Source organism: Ictalurus punctatus, chromosome 8 (genome assembly GCF_001660625.3).
Source record: "Ictalurus punctatus breed USDA103 chromosome 8, Coco_2.0, whole genome shotgun sequence".
NCBI lineage: Eukaryota > Metazoa > Chordata > Actinopteri > Siluriformes > Ictaluridae > Ictalurus > Ictalurus punctatus.
Window position 1 is genome coordinate 15,353,639 of NC_030423.2, and position 20,086 is coordinate 15,373,724.

At 40.7% G+C, this 20,086-nt stretch overlaps 1 protein-coding gene across 1 annotated transcript in view; it reads left to right on the plus strand.

Moving 5' to 3' along the window:
* The window catches only part of slit3 (slit homolog 3 (Drosophila)), a 181,967-nt gene that overhangs the window by 81,517 nt on the left and 80,364 nt on the right, over positions 1-20,086 (plus strand). The window contains exon 5 of the mRNA XM_017474763.3: positions 8,702-8,773. Coding sequence (XP_017330252.1) covers positions 8,702-8,773 — 72 coding nt within the window. The remainder of the gene's footprint in view (positions 1-8,701; positions 8,774-20,086) is intronic.

Genomic DNA, 20,086 nt, shown 5'->3' on the forward strand with positions numbered 1-20,086 from the left:
TTTAACTTTAAGCCTTATGCTGTGCATTCTGCATTTTCCGTTAATTGAAAAGGCAGTGTGTCAGTCTGTCTGTCTCAGTGTCTGATGCAACACACACACACACATACACACCACAAAATAACACACATTCTGACCACCACACTACCACATGCACCTGTACAACCAGCTCCCAGTTAATTGGACAGAATTGCTCCTGGTCTCCGTGGCAACTGCGACCTGCCACGAGATGAATTGAAACTGTGCAGATACGCACACCACCTCCCATTACACCCCCACAACCACTACCTCCCCCCAGCCAATCTCTTAATCTCTTCAGTATTATTTATGGCTGCGCCACTGAGGGGCCCAGATGTGAGCAGAGCGAGATGGAGACTGAAGAGAGGAGTCAGCTTTTTCAGGCCAGCAATACGCTCCTCTTAAAAGCTTCTCAATCCTATTGTGTGATTAGCGGGCTTATCCCTTTTGCTTCTTTTCCCCACTTTTTTGTGCAATGTGAGTTTGCTTTGAACAAGACTGATACAGGTAGTTTTTATTGATTTTTATTTTTTTTAAGCGGTCCAGTCTGAACTTCACTCTGGCATATAAGGCAAGGCATCAGGGCCGTCTGTATGCGGTCCTGTCATCTCTTATAACTGACATTTTATTACGTCTCTAAATGTCTCTAAAAGCCTGCTCTGTCGCTCAGGCCCCATCCAGGGGGAAGACACAGTGGAAGAAAAGAGAATTAAACCAAATGGCAGAAGACGAATAAAAGTGAATTAGCGAATAACAAATTGCCCTCCTTGCCCAGCCTCTCTAACTATTCCTCCTTCTTTTTTCTGCGTTCAACTTGTTCGACATCTTTTGGGCCGAGAGCCAAAAAGGCTTTTATAACCATAAAGGGTATGGATCAAGATAAATCACATTAAACTGTCTAATTTAATTAAAGTATTGACAAAACATAATAGATACTTACATGGGTTTAGGGGTTGTGGGGAGGGGAGCGGAGCGGAGGGGGGCGATTTCCATTTCTAATTTCCATACATGGGGCTATCTTAGGAGTGGTACAGGAATGTTGAAGCCCAAGTAGTGAGCTTTAGGCACCCAAGGGAGCATTTTAGCCCATTTACAATGATTTAGAAGCTGCTCTCTTTTTCATGCCCTCTACTACCAGCAGAAGAAAAAAAAGTGCAGTGGCGTAATGAAGCGAATGACTGTCACAGTTTAGCCTGCGTCAGCGGGCTGAGGATGATCAATATGGGAATATTTTTATTCATAAAGAGTTAATTAAATCAAGAAGTCTTTGAGCTGGATGTAAGACAGTAAGCAAGGGCAGAAAGTTAAATGGCTGGAATAGAATACAAGGCCACATGCTGCCAGGCTGTGATCGGTACATTGGAGAAACTAATATACATATATGTTGTGCTTTCTCTCTTTCCTTTCTCTTAAGTTCCTTGGATCCATACATGCCTCTGTGTTACTCAAATCTCAATGCCATTTCTTTCTCTGGAAGGTTTAAGATTAAGGTTAGTGTAGCTGCTCTCCCTAGATTTCCCCAGTGACTTCTTTTAAGCCCTCATTTGCCTTTGGCCTTCTACACGTCCAACAAGTATTAACCTACACTCTTCGGTACTGCTGTATCATTTAAATTGAACAAACCAGAACCACAGCAGTAGGAACCTCCAGCTAACGGGATGAAACGCGATGATGTCCTGCTGCACCTCTCTCTTCATGAAGAAAGAGCAGGTTCACATCCAAAGCCAGCGTGTGGTTCCCTGCCACTTGCCAAAATCCAGTATTTGTCTCTTTGTTTTAGAAATAAGTTTCAGCACAGAAACCACAGTCGTAATTCAAATGAATGTTACAGAAAGGTCCGTTTTTGGGGGGTTTTTTTTTACAAAGAGCGGGCGGATTATGCAGGCCTGTGCTTCATGGAGAATAAGAGGCAGAGGTCAGTCTTGGTTCCTCACACTGAAAGCAACATTTGGCCTCTGCCTTCCCGCTATTTATTATACTGTCTATTGAAAACATGCCTCTATTCTCTGGTTTAATTAAGAGCTACTGTCATCCTGAAAGCCAATTACAGTTGAGAGTCTTTCAGAGCCAGGAATCCATAGTGTTTTAATTTGCGTCCATTTTTTTTTTTTTTTCAAACTGGCCATAAACCAAAATGGAGACTGCTGCTAACTGCAGAAGAATCCTAGCGTACTGCTCAAGGCCCATCACAGCCATAACCACATCCATAAAAAGCTGAAATACGAGTCAGGGTCTGTATTTATTATGCACTGTTCTATGTATCTTTATAGAATAAGTGTTAAATGAATTGCAGCTCTAGGAGTGGTGGGAGTGGCCTCGCGCTATCACAGGAGAAAAGGATGAATATTGACACAGAGAGAGAGAGATAGAGAGAGAGAGAGAGAGAGAGCACTCAGCATGCAGAGAGGCAACAGCAGCTGGAATGAGAATATGCACCAAGAGATTGCACCAGGGAGAGTCGTCCATTCAAGACGTCTTTGGTTTCATAAAACAAAATGCTTATGGAGCCCTCGGGGGGTCCTCTTCTTCCCCTATGGTTCTGGCTGTGTCTTTTTTAATGAAAGAAATCAAAAATGTGCATCTCATAACCCCAAGTGCCCCAAGTGTGTGTGTGTGTGTGTGTGTGTGTGTTCAGTCAGAGTAGTGCCTGACCCTGTGAGGCCGCTGTCTTAACCCTATCATCTCTCGGACGATTCCCCAGGACACCCTGATGAAAAACAAATACGTGTGTGGCAGTGCAGCCTGAACCCCACGGTGCTCTGTTTGTCTCTCGGATTTTCTGGAAACTTAACGCTTTGAATTTTGGCCTCTAAAACACACACACGTGTCAAATCACACAAGAGTTCTCGGTTTATGCTCTGAAGAGCGAGATGTCCTTCCCTGAAGCTGGAAAACACTGGTCGCTGGTGAGATGGAATATAAAGGCGGTGTGATTGGTCACAGTTATGAGTGCCTGAGATGAAATGAATAATGCAGGGTTTCTGACAGGAATGGCCATCGGCTACTGGTCACCTTTCACCCGTGTGTGTGTGTGTGTGTATGAGATAGTGAGATAGATAGATAGATAGATAGATAGATAGATAGATAGATAGATAGATAGATAGACAGACAGATGTGATATGTGATGTACAGCTGTGGGAAATGTATATAAATACAGAGCATGGAGCTCCTAGTAAGTACATCAGAGTAGCTGAAACTGTAGTTGGGGGAAATGTAAAGAATAAAACATAACAGAGCACAATTATCCATCCATCCATCCATCTTCTATACCGCTTATCCTTTTCAGTATCCCAGGGAAACCTGGAGCCTATGCTCCCTGGGATAGCCTCCAGGTTTCCCTGGGACACTGAAAAGGATAAGTGGTATAGAAGAGCACAATTATATGTTTTATTAATTTTATGTACATCTAATATTGTTTAACATAGTTCCTGTTATCACATATGATGTAATGCATTATTATTTGTTAATTAACACTATGTTTATGCGTAATGCGTTTACATAACGTGGAGCGTACACCGTACAAGTCGTTGTGATTTAGTTGTTACTATAGAAATGAAAACATAATTATTGACATGAATTAATGTAAACCTGTCATTTGAATCCAATTTGAATTGACCCACTACTGTCAAACCTGCTGTTATAGAAAGTTAATCAACATCTTCCAATCAGATTTTTGGCATGAATCAGTGCTGTGATATAATGTAAAAATGTCATAGTGTGATATTTCCATCCATCCACCCATACATCCATCTTCTATACCGCTTATCCTCTTCAGGGTCACGGGGAACCTGGAGCCTATCCCAGGGAGCATCGGGCATACGGCGGGGTACACCCTGGACAGGGTGCCAATCCATCGCAGGGCACACTCACATACTAGTGTGATATTTAATTTGACAAAATGTTTGTCAAAACAGCAGTGACATTTACAGATCTATTCAAAACAGTTTCAGTACTATTCACACATAACATTTTCAAAAATATATATTATTATTACTATTATTAAAAGGAGTATACCCCAGCCCTAATTGGTACTGGTGCATGTAAATGAGTGTGTAACTGTAGGAAGCACGGTGTAATAATAATAATAATAATAATGCTAATTATAATACATCCATCCATATTTTATACCGCTTATCCTACACAGGTTCGCAGGGAGCTTGGAGTCTATCCCAGGAAACCCGCGGCACAAGGCAGGGGACACCCTGGATAGAGTGCCAAAATATCACAGGGCACAATTGCACACACACACTCATATAATTCGGGGAATTTGTAAATGCCAGTCAGTCTACAATGCATGTCTTTGGACTGGGGAGGAAACTGGAGTACCCAGAGGAAACCCCCAAAACACGGGGAGAACATGCAAACTCCACTCACACAGAGTGAGGCAGGAGTCGAAGCCCCAACGCTGGAGGTGCAAGGCAAACATGCGAACCACATTTTTATTCACCTTATTATTATTATTATTATTATTATTATTATTATTATTATTATTATTATTATCATTATCATTATCATTATTATTATTTATATACCAATTTTTTATACATTTATAATGCAGCACAAATTGCTTTATAGTGTGCCATAAACAGGAATAAAGAAACAAAAGTTAGAAATAACAGTGTAAAATAGGCATTTAATAATAATAAAGTGAATAATAGTAGTGATAGAAAGAAAAACATTAATAATCCCATAATCACATTATATATACACATACACACACACGGTGCAGTGTGTGTATGTATATTTATGTATATAAACGTAATGTAAAAGCTATATTGCAGTAAAAGTAAGTAAATATAAATGCTGGGTAAAAGCTAAAGTGAAAAAATATATGTTTGGCTGTTTATTAAATATCAGTGATACATGGAGTTTGATGAATGTTTATTGGTAATGTGTTCCAGATCTTTGGTGCATGAAAGCAAAAATCTGCTTCATGTTGATTCATGCTGCTTCCATGCAATATTTGGAAAAGGTTAGCTCTAGATTATCTTAAGGCACGATTTGGATCATAGTTTATCAGGCATTCAGAGATGGATGATGCTGCTACACCAGTAAAGGATTTAGTCATATAATTTTATAGTCAATTCTAAATGAAACGGGCTGCCAGTGGAGTGATGTTAATATACTTACTGGTCTAATAAGATCTCACTTAGAGTTCCAGTGAGCTGAGATGAGTGTATCGGTGTATAATGTGTACGGTAACGAGAGTGTGTATAGATGTGGGTCAGGGTGTATTGGGGTGTTCTTTTATGTGGAAAGGGATTATAGGGTGTGTGTTCTTGTGGTTAGGTGCGTATGATGTGGATTTGAATGGAAAGCATTTAAAGTGAAAGTAAAGGTGTGGTTAAGGGTTTACTGGTGGTGTGTTTATGGGGAACAGGGATATTCAGAGTGTGGAGGTGGGGTTAGTGGTGTACAGGAGGTAATGAGTCTTTATTGGTCACATATACACAGTGAAATTCTTTTCTTCGCATACCAGCATGTTAGGAAGTTGGGGTCAGAGCACAGGGTCAGCCATGATACAGCACACCTGGAGCAGAGAGTATTAAGGGCCTTGCTCAAGGGCCCAACGGTGGCTGGGGCTAGCAGTGGGGCTTGAACCCCCGACAGTAACCCAGAGCCTTAACCCCCAAGCCACCACTGCCCCTACTAGGGGGTAGGGAATCTCTATCAGCCCAGTATCGAATCATGTTTTCCGGTCTTTTCCAGTGATCGAGTGAAGTCATAAAACACATGATGATGATCAACATGACAGATCTGACTTGAATTGTCTTAAAGCATATTATTGGTCCAGTCCTGATAATGATTACTGGGAGTGTGTAAATACTAATAAGGGTTTACAAGTGGTGCGCTTATGTATTAAGGAGTGTGTAAATGGGCTTGAGATTTACTTGGGTGTGAAGATTATCAGGAATGTATGTAGGAGTGGTCAGGAGTGTGTAAAAGGTTATAGGGAGTGTGTGTGGGGGTGTTTTGAGGGTTTTCTCGGCTAAACTGAAGACTGGACTTGGCACTCAGATAATAGCTGAGCAAAACGAGGCAGCGTGTGATTGATAGATAGAAGGTGAAGCATAGACACGGCAGGAGACGTATCAGCAGCAAAGTCTGTCCAGCTCTGCTCGGCTCAGCTCATGATAAGGAAAATGGAGCGACGTAGATCCTCACTTTTTGACTTTATAGCTTTAAAAGACTGGCTTTGAGCGAGGCAGTGATTTAATCTGGGAGAGCTGCTTCTATGCGTTCCTGTGTTCATGTTACAGTAATATGGTCTTTATCCTTGCTTGTCTTTGACAATCACATTTTGCCTTTGTCCCTTTCATGCCCGTTTCCTGCAGAGAGTAAACACTGTGAGAAACGCCGCCTGAATAATCCAGCTCCCAAACACTTTATTCATTTGCTGGGGGGGGGGGGGTTAGGTGAAAGATGAAGTATGACATTTACGAAAATGCGATAAATAGAATTGACCCACGCACCGCCTAATTCTTTTTTTTTCTGCGTACGCATTTTGTGTCGTGCGCTCGAGGACGGATTTTCCTTGCACTCCCGCTCTGTTATCCGTGTGTGTGTTGTTGAGCTTTTATCAGTAATATGTTTTGGTGCTGCCAGGTTGTCTGGACATGGGAGGCTTTAATGGAATCAATAGGAGATTTATGGCAGCCATCCTGCGAGTCAGGAGGAGGAGGGCGAAAGGAAAATAAAATTAATGAAATTTGCGAGCAGATTGTCAGAGGCGGGAGACGAATGCACTTGCCCCCTACACACATGCTGTCTGTGTGTGTGTGTGTGTGTGTGTGTGTGTGTGTGTGTTTGAGCCTTAATATCTTCCTCTTCCTAAGGCACATCTGTAGGCAAACCAGTAGATGATTCTGTGTACAAGCATGAGATCCAGTTTGTAAGGCTAGAACTTGACATGTACTTCAAATCTTGTATCACTGAAGAAAATAAGTACTGTGCATAGCTATTTCATCTGGCAGAACGATCCTCTCATAAACCTTCATTTTCACTTTATAGCCCCTGCCTCAAGTTTCAGGTTGTTCTTCATTAAATGTCACCTAATGCCGGTTATTACCATGATGTCTTCAGTCCTCGTCTGCGATGTAATCTCTCCGTCACTTCGAGGACTGAGTACCCAGTCGATCATGTCTGCGGAGAGTGATAGTTTCTCATAGCTGCTCTTATTCAGCTAGGGCAGTTTGCTTTTTAGTCAGAAAGACAGGAGGGCAAAATCCAGCTGAGTAAACAAAACAATAAAACATTTATTATCCGTGGAAGTTCTCTCCTCTTAGCTTGAAGAGGAATCTCAGGCCAAGCTCCGGCGCTCATAAAGAATTAAAAGCGTAGTCGTAAAACACATCTTCTCCCTCTGCCCGTGCTCCTTACGCCTGCTTCGCGTTCACGCCATCGAAGCCAGTATGCAAGTCATCACCAGAGCCGTGTTCGCTTGGACACCTGTGCGTTAAACATCCCTCGAAGCGATCACTTTCGCACTCATAAGAAAGCACGATCGTATGAGCGAAGCGAGCTCCCAGAGTGCTAGCAGAGACGGCTGAGCCAAGAACGATGCAAGGCCGTCGAACATGTCAAAAGCAATCAAGGCCAGCCAGACGCAAATCCATATTCCCTCACTGCAAAGCAGAACAGATTTATTAATATTTTTTTGCGCTAATAAAACTTGATTAGTTCCTAAAAACAACTGCGTATCGGATTTTCCAGCGAAGCAAAACAGCAACGTGGGTCCAATAAGTGCTGTTTGTATAATTCTCCTAAGAGGAAATTGCTGGCAGTCCTATGGCTGATACATCATTACAGAGCACACAGCGTGCCTGGCAGAATTCCTCAGAGTGTTTGGATCCGTGCCTGATTGTTTATCAGTGAAATTGGTTGGAGCAAGGGCAGACAGGTTAACCCGAGCGCCGCTCTCTCCATGTTACGTGTTGCAGCCATGACTAAGAGGCAGACGTTCTGATTAGCCGGGCCGATATTCCATAGCTCATTTGTTCCCTCTCTGGCTAGTAATTGCATTCTGCTTTTCAAATTATATTTGCCGTTATCAGCCTACAAACAAACAAGTTTAATAGAGTTAAGCAAAACCATTTCAAAATGTCAAAAATCGTTTGCCTCCTAACTCGAACATTAAGGGAAAATATTCGGGCCATTAATACTGATTTTTGTGCATGTGTGTGTGTGTGTATGTGTGTGTGTGTGTGTAAAAAGAAAAAAAAACGATTTTTTTTTTCTTTTCCCTGTCTTCTATTTACATGTTACTCAAAGTGAATGTAATATCTTCATTCAGAATAATGAAATGCATGTGGGAGAAATGCTCACACACACACACACACACACACACACACACACACACACACACAAATGTGCACGTACACAAACAAATGCTCACACATATTCACAGCGATGGAGGATTCAAAGACAAGAAGCAAGATGTGACATTTATGGTCTGTTGAACAATTTTGTTTTAGACTTCAAAGCAAAGGAGTATCATTCAAGAAAGGCCGAGTTGTTTCAACACCCATCTGGCCTGAGATGCTTCTCTGCTTCTCTGAAATGTGAAGTGACTTCAAACATCCTCCTAATATTTCATCTCTGTTTCTCTCTTTCTCTCTTTCTCTCTCTATCTCTCTCTCTCTCTCTCTCTCTCTCTCTCTCTCTCTCTCTCTCTCTCTCTCCCCAGGGACCTGAGTGAGAATCAGATTCAGGCCGTACCTCGTAAGGCTTTCCGTGGAATCACCACCGTCAAGAACCTGTAAGTCTGCTGCACTACGCGCCGTGCGCTCTCCTCTAAACAGCTGTCGCCCTAAAAAAGATTTAAACGCTCGCTCCATTAAGCCGGAGCAAAATGAAAAAAGTTCCCCCACGCTTCTATTTAGTGCAAGTTCTGCTATGTTACTTTATCTTACCAATAGAAAGAGGACAGATGCTTCCCAGGAGGCAGGGTACATGCTATAGCTTAGATTCCTTGAATCATTTGTCTTAATACTTGATAAGCTTAGCAATCATGAGGAATCAGTTAATCAGTACGTCTCAGTAAGATAGATGTGTTCGGGATATTGCTATGAATAATACTCCCCTACCACTTGCAATTACACTAATGGACTTTGACAAATTTATGCTCTCACTAACAGATGTAGGCGCTGCGCTTTTTTTTTCCCTTTCTCTCCTATCTGCTCATTATAAAGATAGACAAGCAACACGTCCTAAAATGGACGCGGATTTTGTAGCCAAACCGCGTGAGGAATGTATACGTTTGAACGCTCAGCCTTTCTGTTATGTGCCGTTGCCTTCGCTTGTGGGGCTGAACCACAATGAAGGAGTGGAATCATTGTGAGCCAACATCCTCCATCTCGTGCCTACAACAATAAACGTCGCATTCCCCAACTCAAGGCCAGGGCTGGCGAAATCCAGCGTTTTGATAAGTTCCCCTTAATGAGTGCGAGAGCGTAACTGTTAATGTTATACATAATGAGCCACTCCCTCTGTTTGTAGTTAAAGATCAGTTGTGGTATGTGATTTCCCCACTCATGGTGCGGCGCAGTTCGGTTCAGGAAGCTTTATTACTTTATCTGATTGTGGAAGTGTTCCAAACCCAGTTTAAGGGGTCAGTACAATCCTGCCACATGCTGGGAGCTGGAACATAGAGTTCTGAAAACTGACCTCTCCCTACTGCTCTGGTCTCGATATTCAATGTCAGGCTGATTATTTTATATGAGTACAGAATAATACAGAAGAGTCCAAAAGTTGGGCCGGAAAAGGAACTCTTATCAGAAATGGATATAGTTACGCTTAGTTATAATTATCGAACATCTTCTGGACTAGATTATTTTTAACAAATGGAACAGAAACAATGAATGAAAACACATGCTATAACAGAGTCCGTATTTTTAGTCATTAGGGGACAACAGCGATTACCAGTGTGTGTTAGGAGAACACATCAATAAGGCAGAATGTTTGCGAACATGATATTAAAGTACATTTCAGGTTTATTCAAGAACTTCCAAGACAAGCATAATAAATGTTTCAACTCTACATAAAGTTGAATTGTCCGATCTGATTGGTCAGAAGGCGTTGATTCGTTTTCTGTAACAGCAGAAATATTCAAATATATTATTGCACTCATTCTAATATGTTATCGTTTCTATAGTAACAGTGTACACAAGGATTAGTATGATGGATGATACACGTGAATGGATTTTCAAAAAGAGAGGCTGCTCATTAAAATAAAAAGTCAAATGGATTGTTATTTAATTTAATGATAGTGTTGGTAAATTGCTCTGAAATAATAGGAATAAAAGGCTTCGGGACGTCGTGTTAATGGAAAACACTCAGCTTCAGTGTGGTAACAGTAACTCCGCTTTGCATCTGGCTGCATAACAGTACCGCTTCATTCAGTACGTTTACATGGACAGCAATAATCCGATTTCAACCTGATTAAGACAATACTCTGATTAAGAAACTACTATGTAAACAGAGATTATTGATGACCTTAATCTGACTAAAGTTATACTCGAAGTAAACACAAATCGAATTAAGACAGGTGGAGTACTCCTGTTTTAGTCGCATTTACGACGTATATTACAGACATGTACACACCTTAATCACATTATTAACGTCGTGTGAGAGTTTTCACAGCACAGCTGCGTCCAAATCCGCGTACTTACCTACTATATTTTAGGCGAAATACATGTATCTCGGCTACTATATAGACGGTAAGTATGCGGTTTGGGACGCAGCCCACGACATCAAGCAGTCGTCTATTTGCACGTATAGCATGACGAATAATTAACTGCACTTGAATCTTTTGTAAAATTAAAAATAGAAACAACCAAAACTGTATATAGTACCATAACGAAGACGAACTGTATGTTGATACGTGTAATTCTGGAGGGAACATCTGATGGCGTAGTGTAGGGACGTGATGACGTGTAACGTTAACCCTAACCCCGTGACGATCTATTTTCTATAACATGTAAAACGGAAACATGAAAGGAATATTATAAAAGCGACTCATGTAAACACCTTAATCAAAATATTGTCTTATTCAGAATGAGGTCAATAATTAGATTAATGCTGTCCATGTAATCGTAGTCAGTGATAACTTAAACACATCAGGATTTTTGGCTTCCTCAATCAGTTAAACATAATGAATAGGTGAGCTTAGCTGAAGTCCACTAATTGGCTAACGTTACATAGCGGTGTTATTAACTGGAATGTGAAATCTTGAGTTTTTCATTCGTGTGTTTTTTTTACTGTGATGATAAATTTGTTTGCTGATTTGGCATTTCAACAAATAACACTTAATTAGTATGACTAACAGCAGTGGGATTGTGATTGTGATTAAAAGATGGATTCATGTGAAGGAATAATAATAATAAAAAAAAAGCTGTAATGCAAGGGGGAAAAAAGCTATTATCATTTTTTGTTGATTTGAAACGATGAAGTTGAATAACTCTATTGGCTGTATCATTGTGATGAATTTATATTGAAATGTTTTGTGCAGCCCTAAATTAAAGTATTACTGAAGACAGAGTATGAGCCAAGTAAAACATATTATTTTGATATGTTCTTGGACAAAAATGGTAGGGTCATTCCATCTCAAGTGGTCCAATGCAGGTTGCTTTTCATATTTATTTATTTATTTATTTATTTATTTGTGTGATTACCTCTATGTATTGGCATTGCAAAACCACCAGGTTTGTTTGTTTGTTTGTTTTTTTACAGTTTTTTTGGTTATACAGCTGTTTACAGAAACCTCAATATCTCTGCTCCGGATAGCTCCTTGGAACAAAAACTGATCTCTAGAGTGCATTACAAGGTACAAAGACATATATAAACATTTTTCACATCCGTGTTCCTTAGACTTAGAACTCAAGTCCAAATTTAATGCTCAAGATTTCTCACGGTTCCACTTTTAGGGTGAATTCACTGTGTAATGAGAAGGGTTCGAGTCTCAGTCTTAATTTATTTTAGGGGGGACCTACTGTAGGTAAGTGTAGTGTGCATTCAGAACATTTCAAATTGGATACTTCTCTCTTTTTTTATGGGAGTGAGAGTGCGATTTTTTAAAAAAGTTCCCTCACTTCGGGTTGATTGTCTCTGGTGAGGGACCAGATATGAGCTTGAAATTTTCACAGAAATAAGTCCTCTATAGTAGCATTCTGCTGTAAATAAATTGTGAGTTTGAGATTGGAGGTAAACTCTGCAGGAAAGTGGATGTCAAGGGCCAGATTTGAAGTACCAGCTCGATATATCATGTTGGAACAGGTGCACACTTGGTATGCGTGAGTAAATGGTAAATGGTCTGCACTTATATAGCGCTTTACACTGTGTCTCATTTACCCGTTCACACACACACACACACACCAATGGTAGCAGAGCTGCCATGCAAGGCGCTAACTTGCCATCGGGAGCAACTTGGGGTTCAGTGTCTTGCCCAAGGACACTTTGGCATGTGGAGTCATGTGGGCCAGGAATCGAACCGCCAACCCTACGATTACTGGACGACCCGCTCTACCACCTGAGCCCCATATTAGATTTTATCCAATCTAATGGATTAGATTAGAATCCAAATATGGAATGACAGTGTTCAGTTGTGTGTTTTATCAATGAACAATGTCCTAAACAGAGCTGTGGTGTTGTTTCGACCGTGATAAAAGCAGTAAGTGACTTAGTGATGTAGTAAGTGATGTAGTAAGTTATTAGCGCTTGTTTTTCTATCCTATCTAATAGGCTAATTGGCTTGTATTGACAAACTGGCCTGACTAAGACTGACTGGTTTCATATTCAAAAACAGAAAAAGTCACTTTGTTATGTCTGGGTAAGACTGTTTTCATTAGCTAATGGCAAGGTTGTGCACAGTAATTGCATTTGGCTGTGTGTGTGTGTGTGTGTGTGTGTGTGGCCTGATACAGTTAAACGAGTGTCACTCCCTGTGCTGACCTCGCTGACCTGCGTCAAACAACTCCCTTTCTGCATGTGCATGTTTACTAATCACTGTGGGTCAATGAATCTCTCCCCACACACACAGACACACACACTGTTTTCCAGCATTGCTGTCTCTAAATCAATGTGCACACCCAGCACAGTCACTTGTGCATTCCCACTCATATCCATTTTTCAAAATTCCCTCATCACCTGCATTTCTATGCCTGACAGTTATGTCCAGTTTCCCTTCCAGTCGTTTCTGAGCGAGTGCTTGGAGAGCTTATCTTTCACTAGGTGTCATGTACACGGACACGCATGGATGACCGGTGCGTGAGCACCGAGCAGATGAGCTCGTTTTTCCAATAGCTGCTCTCGGGAAAGGGGAGGAACGGGGAATTAAACCTGTTCTTCCTCCTAGCAACCCCATAAAAATGCACAGCAAGGTGACTTTTGATTTAATAGCTGAAATAGTACTGCCTCTGTTTTGTTTTGTTTCTTTGTATTAACCAGGAAACAATAGAGAGGCACTGGTCCAGGAAAAGCATTGATTTTTTCATATACTTTCAGTGTCCTAATGTTCGCCTGGTGTACACTGCTGTAGTGGCTGATAAAGAATCACATCTCTCTCTCTCTCTCTCTCTCTCTCTCTCTCTCTCTCTCTCTCTCTCTCTCTCGTAACCTTCCCCACATCTCCTTAGCACACTTTGCTGGAGTCAGCATCCTTCACCTTCTTTGCCGAGCGGCCATATGGCTAATATCTCCATCGAGTTGCCTTCCGCAGCTAACAAGCCTGCATGTGCTACGCTCTGTTTCTCCCGTCTGCATTTCCAGTCATAGCTGGTCTCTGTATACGTCTCGCTGACACGCTACACCGATTCCACTCAATCTTAGGACCGCAGAGCTTTAAGGTCCTCAGTGTCCTGGAGTGGAATGCCACTTCTCCCATCATAATACACTGAAGGCTGTGTGATGATCTCTACACGCACACGTATTATGCTTTATGCATGTGTCAGCACAACCTAGAGAGCATTGCATTATTGTGTCTATGAACAGGCGATTAATAGTGAATGAGGCTCTTGCGCATCCATCCTGGTGACATTGTTATTCATAGAGTGCAAATGTAGCGTAGAGCTGCATGAATTGCCTGCTCGCTGTAGGGGTGAGGACGCTCTGTCACCTGCAGCTGAGGTGAGATTGAGAGAGAGCCCACGCTCTGGTTTCCTTTAGGAGAAAGAACGCACAGGGGTAATTCACATATGATATTGATATAGTACAATATTCATAATATAACGCTAAACTTTTCTGACGTAGTGCAATATCCTCTAACATTTTTGAATAATTTGATGGAAAGCAGCTGATTAGTTTTGTTTGGAATTGTTTAAAAAATTCAAAATGCTGCCATGTTTACAGAATGTTTTCTTTCCGCCTTTTCACTGCGAAATAAATAGATTTTCAGAGATACCACTTTTTCCTTTCCGATCCTGATACTGAAACCTGGATAATCAGCCGATACCGTTCCAGTACTGTTTTTCTTAAAAAACAACTACTACGAAATGTTTTCTTTTTTCTTTATTGATGCACAAACTCTTTCACACAAAAATCACTTACATTGTAAATACACAGGTAATAAGTATTGTAACACTTTACAATAACAGTACACAAATAATCATGCACTAATAGCTGAATGAGTTTTTATTGATCACATATACATATGCACAGTGCGATTCTTTTCTTTGCATGCCCTAGCATGTCAGAAGGGTGGGGTCAGAGCACAGGGTCAGCCATGATACAGCAGAGAGTGCTCAGGGGCCCAACAGCAGCAGATTGGCAGTGCTGGGACTTGAACCCCCAGCCTTCGGATCAGTAACACAGAGCCTTAACCGCCAAGCCACCACTGCCCCTGACGTATTAAGGCATTTTAATGATGAGTTAAGGCATGCACTAATGAAGAGCTAACCTTAACTACCTCTTTAGAATTCATGCCTGAATAATGATAGCATGTTAGTACATGCTTTTTAGTTTTAATGTATTATTGTAGTAATGCAGCTGCACTGGATGGTGACTGTGTGCGCAGCTGCATATGGCAAATTATATAAACAATTTGAGATTGTGCACATTAAATTAATATTCTTTCTTATAGAGCATGTTTGATTCAGTTTGCCCATACGTGTTAATTAATACATTAACTAACAAACATACTAACATGTACTTAAGGTGGCTATAAAGGGACAGGGGCAGCTTGGCGGGTAAGGCTCTGGGTTACTGACCGGAAGGGTGGGGCTCAAGTCCCAGCACTGCCAAACTGCCACTGTTGGGCTCTTGAGCAAGGCTCTTAACCCTCTCTGCTCCAGGGGTGCTTTTCATGGCTGACCCCAACTTCCTAACATGCTGGTGAAGAAAAGAATTTCACTGTGTATATGTGATCAATAAAGACTCATTATGAATTCATAATGAGTTAAGGATAGTTCTTCATAAGTGATTGGTGCATGCCTTAACTCATCATTAGTTCATATTTAAGTAAGTATTAATTCAGGTATTAGTGCATGATTATTCATGTACTGTTATTGTAAAGTGTTCCCTATAGTATAAAGTATAAATATAATGAAACCAATCCAAACCAAAGAAAAACCCATCAAGCCTCTTTTTATGTAAACATTTCCAGTTCCAAAAATACATTTCTTTCCCAAATCCAATTCCAATCTTTGCCATTTGTTACTCTGATATATAATATGTTTTCTGTGATATTCAATCCAGCATTTTTTGCAAGTATCAGCTCAATACCAATACCAATACCAATCATTTATTTTTATAGACATTAAATAAAAGTCTCATATTAGTTATTAAAGGGTTCTTTATTTTTATGCAACACTATTTTGCTGGCAATCTGTTATCAAACCTAAATATCATGACCCAGGTTATATGTCGTCGAAATGTTTGTTAAGTATCGTGATATGATCTTTTTGTCACATTCTCTTCACCTAATGTACACACTCACACTCCAGCATGCACGTGTTCTCCTCTTATGACGTCTAGCAGTACGGACCAGCAAAGCATGCAACCTTTCTTTTTAAGCCACTTCTAGGGCTGCAAGATGACCTCCCGCTTCTACATTTTAAAGCCGTTCACGACTTTGTATGAGTTTAAGTAGAGTGTTAGAGGCAATGTTAGCTTTTAGTATCTTTTTCATACTTTATTCTCGCGACAGCAAACAAAATCTAATCACATCGCCCTTGCTCATTCAAATTTGAATGAATTCTTCATGAGGTTGAGGAGCGTGTGCGTGTGTGTGTGTGTGTGTGTGTGTTTGTGTGTGTGTGTGTGTGTGTGTGTGTGTGCAAACCTTTCGTTTCACCAAACAGCCCCATACGTATACTAACACCTGACAGTTCGGAACTTTTTGGTACATTTTTTAGTCTCGTAAAGAAAACTTTGTTTGTTTTTTTGTTTTTAATGTAAAATGTGCAAAGATTGACATTTTTCGATCAGAGATTATGATTAGATGTAGGTGTTGTTACAAGCATTATTTAGCTAGAGACATATCCCACAAATATAGAATGAAAATCATAATAAAAATATGTGTTAGCTAAGTATATAAAGTAGTTAGCGAAGGCACAAGTTGCTTTACAGATTTTTTTAGCTCAGCCACATTAAAGCTGCAGCAGGTTGCATTGCTGCATCACAGCTCCAAAGCCTCTGGTTCCTGTCTGTGCAGTGTATTGAATCTTCTCCTGATGTCTGCTTGGGGTTTCTCTGGGTTTTCCGGTTTCCTCCAACCTCCCCAAAACTGTGCTAAATTGCCTTTAGGTGTGAATAAGTTCTATTTTCTGTACTGCTTATCCTGCACAGAAAGCCTGGAGCCTATCCCAGGGAACTCGGGGCACAAGGTGGGGGACACCCTGGACAGGGTGCCAACCCATCACTGGGTGCAATCACACACGCATTCACAGACTACAGACAATTTGGAAAAGCTTACAATGCATATCTTTTGACTAGGGGAGGAAACCAGAGTACATGGAAGAAACCCCCAAAGCACAGGTAGAACCCTTGTTGAAACCCTAACCTTGGAGGTGTGAGGCAAACATGCTAACCACTAAGTGATGTCCCATCTGGGCCATATGTTCACCTCATCCCCAGTGTACTGTCTACTGCAACCCTGAGCAGGTTAAAGTGGCTACTGAACCTGAATAAATGAATAAACATTAACACTATGTATGTATGTTGTCTCATAGACATAGACAGCAGTTTTGTCTCACATGGTTAACACAGGGGTATTTTAAAGTTGCCTCTTCTTCCTCGAATCCCTCCGAAGTGGATCGCCAGGCTAATTAAATCAGTGATGTCCAGCAGATGTTGACCTGTATATCTTCAGCATTGGCACTCATTTATATTCGTTAGAAAATACTACCTAGCAGTCCATGTTGTTGTTTTTTTTTGTTTGTTTGTTTGTTTTGTTTTGTTTAGTTTTTTTCAGGTCCCTGTCACTGAAAGTTGATTTGCTAGTGTCCACGCAGTAACCTTGAGTCATTTGTCCTCCTTCCAAACAACTGACAAGAAATATATCTTCAGATGGATTAAAATAGATATTGTGTAGATGAAGATGAAATGAAACTACTCGCTTGATGTAATAGTTGAACTGCTTACAGGATGCTTTTCTGTTCCTGCACTGGTCAGCATGTCTTTTAATTCCATCTTCACAGCCTTGCCAGCAGCTTCACTCAGTATTCGGGAGAAGCCATGGTGTGTGTGGATATAACACTAGAAAGCAGAATGTACGCATATACAGTGAGACCCTGGGAAAGAAAATCCTTATCTAGCCAGGTTTTAGGCAGACTGAGTGCATTTTCCACTGTGTTTGTTAAACTGGTGAATACTGTATATGTACGGATTCTTAAAGTTGAGGTATGTTTATTTAGTCATTGCCTTCAGCAACCGCTTTATCCTGATCAGGGTCGTTGTGGATCTCGGGTCTATCCCAGGAACACTGGGTGGGAGAATTAGCATATTAGCATCCTGGGGGCAATTTAGCATGTCCATTTTTTCCAGAATTCATACACCACGACATACAGCGGTTTCCCCACACTGACACACACATAGGCTTTTCCAATACCAGTATTCCAAAACTTTGGTTCGCAAAAGACTAAGACCGTTGACTTTCTCTTAAGTTTAGTACCGTCTTTTCGGAGAGTGACAGAGAGTGACAGGACTTTGCTTGTACGGACAGATACAGATAATGATCAAATTACAGTTAGCTGTTACAGGGCTGCTGGTTAGCAGCAGGCTGTTTCTGACAGATTGATGGTGGGGGAACTGCTTCCTCTTTTCCTGTTCATTCCTCATTCTTCTGACCCTCTCCAGATGGGCCACTGGCAGCGCATGAGCATCAAACTGCCAATATAACCCATGCCTGCAATGATTAAAGGCCAATGTAATTAGATTGAAGGAAATTAAATTTGGGACTTCCATTCCCTACCATGTCTCACTTCAGATGCGCACAGATGCACAGACATCATACATGCATACACATATGCACACACCAGGCAGTAGAGCATGCATGAATGAGCAATCGCCACTGTCTGTGTTAAAGATAGAACCAGTCTTGCATTATTCCTGTGAAGGTTTCGGCTTGGTTATTAAGCATTAAAGAGATGTTGTGGTGTTAGAAGTCTATATGTTTGTATTATAGTGATACACTATGGATGACATTGGCTACATTTCTACTGCAAGTTCAGACAGGCAGTATGGATTATTTTTATTTATTTATTTATTTATTTATTTATTTTTGCATATCTGATTTGAATGTGAAATTCATGTTCAAGAATATTTACAATAGGTTATGTACGACGTATGATTTTGGTGTGTTTTCAATTTCAATTTGGAAAAAGAACACTTTGGACAATAAACGGTGTGAACACAGGTCAGGGGAGAAATGAATCACTTTATTTTGTTTAAAAACTTTTCCATTTTTATTGCTGTCATCTGAGTCAAATAACGTCAAGGGTCTTGATTAGACATATGCATTACATTCAAGCATTTATTTATTCATTCATCTTCAGTGAGGGTTTTAAATGTCCCGAGAACACTGAGCGTGATGTGGGAATACTGTGTTTCCATCAAAAGTCAAAAGTTTGCATCTCCTATAGATTTTAATGTGGGGAAAAGGAAACATAATAAAACATTTCAATCTCCAGTCTGAACCAACATCATATTTAGTCACTTGTAATTTGCAATGCGGAAACTCAGGCTTAGGAAATAAATCAGACTTGCCTTAAATCCTAGTGTTCAATTATGATTTATCCACGTTTCAGTTACATTCGCTTTTTAATGTGGCTGAAACTGGCTCGTGTGTGCAAAAAAAACCCCAAAAAAACCCTTTCCACCAGAAATGAATTTCTGCCGAGGCAAAATCACGATCACGTCGTCTTGGATTGATATAAAACTAGTGTAAATTCCAATCTAACTGTTTAAACATATCAAATATCCAGCATAATTTAGTACTACATATGCAATTAGAAGTCTGTATGTTTTTTGCTGCTCACACTTCCTGGAGAAAAATAATCATCTGTTTGACATATGAGGAAGAAACGTGAGTCAGTCCATATTTTGAATCACTTCCTTTAAATAAAAAAAGTCATCCAGACAAGTACAGTCCTATTTCGGTGCATTTGGAAAAGGAAAAAAATCGATATTGTAGATGTTTAAGACCTATAAACTGCTGCGATGGACTGGTGTCCCACACAGGGTGTATTCCAGCATTCGTGGGATCGGCTTCGGATCTGGAAATTGCTTACTGAAGATGGATGGTCTGAGCCAAGTGCACTTTCAGACACTTGTTTGGCACAAACTTTAGCTAAGAGCATCAGTCTGTAGTAAATGCAGCCGACTGCCATTTTTAATTCCGCTTCTGCCACTTATTTTATTTCCACGGTGATAGATAATGTGCTCGTAGTAGGCCATCTCATTTGCTCTGCTCTTGTCTTACGGAGACAGATGGGCATCTTTTCATGGAGAGTAGAATAAAGGCAGGAAGGGGTGGCAGTTTTATTGCCCCTCTCTCTCTAAAGAGGCAAAAGCAGCAGGTCTGTAGAAGGTCAGATGTCACTGCTGCCACTGAGTTGAACAAATGACTAAACAACAGCAT